This window comes from Grammomys surdaster, unplaced genomic scaffold (assembly GCF_004785775.1).
Source record: "Grammomys surdaster isolate TR1022 unplaced genomic scaffold, NIH_TR_1.0 125946, whole genome shotgun sequence".
In the NCBI taxonomy this organism is placed as follows: Eukaryota; Metazoa; Chordata; class Mammalia; order Rodentia; family Muridae; genus Grammomys; species Grammomys surdaster.
Genome location: NW_021620768.1, coordinates 3,348,120 through 3,354,119, shown reverse-complemented (window position 1 = coordinate 3,354,119; position 6,000 = coordinate 3,348,120). Strand labels below are relative to the sequence as shown.

At 44.1% G+C, this 6,000-nt stretch overlaps 1 protein-coding gene across 5 annotated transcripts in view; it reads right to left on the bottom strand.

Moving 5' to 3' along the window:
* Tpm3 (tropomyosin 3) overlaps nucleotides 1-5,518 on the bottom strand; it is a 28,314-nt gene extending 22,796 nt beyond the window's left edge. For 3 of the 5 annotated variants that reach the window (XM_028753253.1, XM_028753255.1, XM_028753247.1), the window contains exons 1-2: nucleotides 5,385-5,516; nucleotides 4,366-4,491 (exon numbers count right to left, since the gene is read on the bottom strand). In XM_028753253.1, the coding sequence (XP_028609086.1) occupies nucleotides 4,366-4,491; nucleotides 5,385-5,501 (243 nt within the window). In that variant the 5' untranslated portion in view covers nucleotides 5,502-5,516. Of the gene's footprint in view, nucleotides 1-4,365; nucleotides 4,492-5,384 lie in introns of all 5 variants that reach the window. The other 2 variants (XM_028753249.1, XM_028753248.1) reach the window with 2 other exon arrangements.
* Between the last annotated feature and the right edge of the window lie 482 nt (nucleotides 5,519-6,000).

The following is a 6,000-nucleotide window of genomic DNA, read 5'->3' as shown; positions in this document are numbered from 1 at the left end:
ATGAGTGCTCTATCTGCATGTACACCTGCATGCCAGAAGAGGGCACCAGATCTCATTACAAATGGATTTGAGCTACCCTATCATTGCTGGGAATTGAATTCAGGACCTCTGGAAATGTAGCCAGTGTTCTTAACCACTGAGCCATCTCTCCAGCTCCTGCTTTTCTAGTTTTTGTTTACTTTGTTTTATTTTTGTTTTTTGAGATTTTATCCCAGGTCCTGACTGGCCTCCAACTCATTTTTGTAGCCCTATATGTTCGTAACCTCTGGATCCTTCTTTATCAGCTTCCTAAGAATTGAAATTCCAAAGTCTTCCACTAGAGGCCTTCAGATGAAGATGTAGAACTCTCAGTTCCTCCAGTACCATGCCTGCCTGGATGCTGCCATGCTCTTGCCTTGATGATAACGGACTGAACCTCTGAACCTGTAAGCCAGCCCCAATTAAATGTTGTCCTTTATAAGACTTAAAAGGGGGGGGCGGCTGGAGAGATGACTCAGCGGTTAAGAGCACTGGCTACTCTTCCAGAGGTCCTGAGTTCACTTCCCAGCAACCACATGGTGGCTCACAACCATCTGTAATGGGGTCTGATGCCCTCTTCTGGTGTAATTGAAGACAGCTAAAGTGTTCTTGTATAAATAAAATAAATAAATCTTAAAAAAAAAAAAACAATTGAAATTCCAGGTGTGAACTGTCACATTCTATCTTTATTTCTCTGGATTTCTACTGCCTTCTCAGTAACTAATAATGATAAATCCCTCCTCTGATAACTTCTTCCCTTCCCTTGAGAAATAGGATATGAAGTAGGATTTAGAACTAAGAATATTAACTTGAGTTTGGGGATTTAGCTGTGTTGAGTCTCTGAGTTCAGCAAAACACTTACTTCTCCCTGTATCTGATTCTAGGTCCCAGGATGTTCCTTTCCTTTGGGAGGGGGCGGGGGAAGACTGCTGAACAATGAGACTGTTCAGAAAAAACAACTTGGACAAACAATAGTTTTCTCAGTAGTGTATCCTGTACACATTGATTATTGCCCACCTTCCCAGGAAATAAGACAGAAGGAAAGATTCTGACATGCAGGAAAATAGTTTTGATGGCCTAAGTGTTTCTCAAGTTTGTTTTGAGTAAGTCTCATCAAAGGAGCTGCTAGTGAGAATTTTTGTCATTTGAGTGCTGACCAGCAGGTGGTACTATTGTACCTCCCTGAACTCTTAGACCTGATCTAGGACAACTGAAGTTGAGACAACACTGAATTGCATTCCAGAGGCTGGTTCCTTTGTACAGATAATCTCTTCTTGATCTAGGGAAGCAGATAGGTTGACTCCCGATAGCTTTCAGAGGCATGATGGATTGGCAGCAAGGAGGCCAATCAGTGCCATTGTTTTCCTGGTGACAAACAATACAACATACCAACAGGTGTCTCTGTCCATCCCTCTCTCTTATTTCCTCATCCCTCCCAGCATATGTTCCTAAAAAAGGGTGTTGTGACTCTTGTGTCCTGAGTCCTGCCCCTTGCATTCCTCTTTCCTCTATTTGTCCCTAAACAGCTTCTGATTTCATCTGGGGTTAAGAGCATCTCATGGCTAGGATGATGGCCTGCTGCACAAGCAGGAGGAACTGAATTCAGTTCCCCAGCATCCACAGAAGAGCCAGCTATGGCTCTGTCCATCTGCAATCCCAGCACTGGGGGAAGGGACAGGGGCACAGACAAAGCAGATCCCAGGACTTGATGACCAGCTAGCCTAGCTAATCAGTGAGCTCTGTGTTCAGTGAGAGACCCTGTCTCCAAAAACAAGGTGGAGCAATATAGAGGAAGGTATCCATTGCCTACCTCTGCCTCCACACCCTCACAGGCAAACACACACAGATAAACAACACACACACACACAAGGATCTTACACATGGTTGCACAAAATTTAAATATACTCTTACTGTCACCAGACTGTAGCTTAAAGATGGTTAAAACTATGTATCTTGTGTATGTATATTTTGCTACAACTTAAAACTATAATAGAAGCTAAACTCTGAGAAGAAAAAAACAAGATTGGGCTGACCTTGTCACACCAGTGCCCTCTCTTTGTTCAAGCAGCCCTAAAAAAATCCCACACATTCAGGAAGGCGTCTCAGATAACCAGACTACCAGTGTAGACACGTAGCTATTGGCTCTCTCATTTTCCTGTTGACTTAGTTATTAATCTCAAGGTCAGAGGCTGAGCTGTTAGCCCTTTTTTATTAGACAAAGCACCCTCTCCACAATGATGCACATATTGTGATCTTTGCTCTCTACTTAAACCTCAGCATTCTTCCCCAGTCCATGCTCTCCCCAGCTGCTACAGACACTCTCTTTGCTATCTTGTTCTCTTTGAAGCAAAGGTCAGCAAGTTTTTAGTAGAGACAGATAGAATGCCTGGCTTTACAGGTCATGCGGACTCTATAGCAATTATTTTATTGAACAGAAAAAAAAACACTAAACATTATGTTCTAATACTACTTTACTTACAAAACCAGGCTGTGGCAGGGCTTAACCTACAGGTGGTACTTGGAGAAAAGATGCCTTTCTTCCTGCTTCTGTCTCAACAAATTTCCTCCTCTTTGTTTGTTTGTTTGTTGTTTTGTTTTGCTTGAAACAGGGTCTCTCTCTATAGCCATACCCATCCTGAAACTGACCATGTAGACTAGGCTAGCCTCAAACAGAGATTTATCTGCCTGCTTCTGCCTTCCAGGTGCTGGATTAAAGGCATATATTACCGTGCCTGGCCTATTTCTTGTTCCTGTACATATCTATGAGGGGTACTTACTGAGTACGTGAGAAGGTAACAAAGGGAACAGGATTAAGTTGAGAATTTAAATTTTTAAGACAAAATTTTACATATTTAAATTCTTTAGCCAGGTAATAGTGGCACAGAGAGGTAGCAGCTTGTACTGGACAAGACTTTTAGACACTGAGGCTGCATTTAGTGCATGCCACCAGATTTGCATCACGAATCTCTGGTGTGTACTCTAACACTACATCTGAGCCTTTGAAAGAGAAGCGCCTGCCGGGCAGTGGGGGCAGTGGTATTGCACACCTTTAATCCCAGCACTTGGGAGGCAGAGGCAGGTGGATTTCTGAGTCCGAGGCCAGCTTGGTCTACAGAGTGAGTTCCAGAACAGCCAAGGCTACACAGAGAAACCCTGTCTCAAAAAACCAAGAGAGAGAGAGAGAGAGAGAGAGAGAGAGAGAGAGAGAGAGAGAGAGAGAGAGAGATGCCAAAAAGAAGAGCAGATGCCTCATGGCAAAGACTGAATGTGAGGATCTAAAAGCATTTGTGAGTGATTTACTCTGTCTTTTAAGCTGTTTTTCAAAGCCAAATGTGATTTAAAATAGCATCAGATTCTAGTTTTCTCCTCACCCGGATGCTGAAAAATGCCTGTGTAACTGACATAACCTTTTTAGTTGCTGTTAAGATCCCTATGGGCTAAGTAAATGTAGCTGGTTAGGGGGTTGGATTTAATCCTCAGCCCCCCAAGTAAAAAATAAACAATCCTGTGGTAATTTTCATCAAAGCAAATGTACTATATATAGTCTCGTATTTCTTTTGTAGCAAACATCAAGGTTGATGATGAAGGAAAGTGGGTATAGGCACTGTAAAAGGAGGTGGGCAAAGGCAATTAATTTTAGTTTTAAGAGGGGGAAAATCCCTTAAGAACTACGTACTTTATTCAGGGCCATAGAGTAAGATCTGGGGGTGCTACCTATATCTGCTTCCCAGTTTCTGTATAATTCAACTTGATACACACTGTTCTATGATCAGGGTTCCCTGTAGCATCTCTTTGGCATAAAGGCAGAATGTCCACTTTGACTAGGACAAATAAATCCATATAGGACCAGTGTCAATGTGACCTCCATTTTCTATTGTGAAATCTAAGCTGGCTTTCTTGGGTAATTGAGAGATGAGAGGTTCCCTATTAATACACACATGCACATGCCAAACCTTGTACACAAAAGCTAAGAATGTGGCATGGGGGAGGAAGTGGATACCTGATAGCATGCATCTGGACATGGAGGCCCCTCTTTTGTCCAGGTTCTGGGAAAGGTCATTAGATTATTGGGAAGGAGGTTGAATAGTACAGAAATCAGACCTCTCTCTCTCTCTCTCTCTCTCTCTCTCTCTCTCAAGCACTTGGTATAGGACCAAGGGATTCATGCATGTTAGGAAAGCATACCACCACTGAACTGTGCTCTCAATTTCAACATGTCTTTGAGTAAGAAAGTATACTCCAGCAGAAGAACATGCCAGCGTGTTGTTATATGCAAAAGTATTATGTTGGCATATGTACCCATAGTCTATGGGTAAGAAGGCAAGTAAGTCATCTCCCAATACTCACATCTGCTGCCTTCTTCTCCGCTAGCTCCAGCTTCTCCTGGGCATCCTTTAGAGCTTCAGAATACTTGTCCAGCTCATCCTCTGTTCCTTTCAGCTTCTTCTGCATGGTTGCTAATTCATCCTCTAGCTGTAGAATCCCGAAAAGTAACACACAAAGACATAAACACAGCCATGCATACGTGAACTCTAGACCGCTGAGCCCAGCTCCAGGAGAGAGACACTTCCAGCCATGTTCCCGGCATTAGGCTATGGTTTCATCTCAGACCCTATAATGTCTGGTCCCAAGATGACCAAGTCCTCTGGAGCTTTCCTGACAGACTACTGAGTGATAAACATCTAGTGGGGAAGATTTCTGTGATGTTACTGAGAGAGGGAGAGAGAGAGAGAGAGAGAGAGAGAGAGAGAGAGAGAGAGAGAGGAAAAAAAGATGGTTCATGCTCTTACCTTTTGCTCTAGAAGTGACACATTCTTCAAAAACCATGGTCTATTTCTACTTAAGTCCAGCATGCACACTGTGGCACAGAAGAGGCCACTAGCTTTTTCAAGGTCATATGGACGGTCTAAAGGGGATACCCTAAAGCAATGGTTCTCAACCTTTCTAGTGCTGAGGGACCCTTTAATACAGTTCCTCATGTGGTGGAGACCCCCAAGCATAAAATTATTTTCATCACTATTTCAAAACTGTAATTTTGCTACTGCCTAAATCATAATGCAAGTACCTGTGCTTTCTGGTGATCTTGAGCAACCCCTGTGAAAGGGTCAATGACCCAAAGGAGTCTCAACCCACAGGTTCAGAACTGCTGCCCTAGATGTTTGGAGGGCTTCATTGAGACGGGGGCATTCCTCCCACCCAAAAAAGAAGCTGGCCTAGTGGTCACTGCCTCTCCCATGAGCCCCCTGCCCCTTTGGCTGCACTGGAACTCAGCCTCCTGAGTGCTGGGATTACAGGTGTGTGCCACCACTCCCTGGGCCATCTCTGTCTTGCAACCAGCAAGTGAGAAAGTCAACACCAGCACCTACCTGTTTGCTTCTTTCTTCTGCCTGTTTCTGCTCAGCTTCAGCTTGCTCAGCTCGATCCAGAACATTCTCTTTGTCTAACTTCAGCATCTGCATCTTTTTCTTGATGGCCTCCATCATGAGCTGTGACTGTTGGTGGGCTCACCTGTGAACACTGGAGAACTGGAGGCTAGGGCCAGAAAGGAAGGGCTGCCACCTGGGTCACTCAAAGTTCCCTAAGTTTCAGCCTTTATCTGTGCTAGCAGCTCCACCTCTTATTCCTAACATGGTCTTTCTAGCTCCCTCCCACCCCTTCCCTGTTCCCTGGGGGAACACAGGGTCAGACACATTGATAGACTGACATCACCAGCAAGAAAAAAAAATTGAGGAACAGCTGAGGCTGATTTTAGACAATGGAAAGAGGGGGAGGTGGGAGGTTCTCCCTGACCTTGAAACTTTCCACTCATTCTTGGCAGCTCTGTGGATCTCTCAAAAGTGGAGGGTCAGAAGAGGGGAGAACACTGAAGCCAAGAAGAGTACTTTAGCAGTTCTAGCCACCAGAGGGGTCCTAGTAGCCTTCAGATCTCTCATTTTCCTCTGGACTGTATTGGATGTAGACCAATCTCTACTAGTTTGGTCT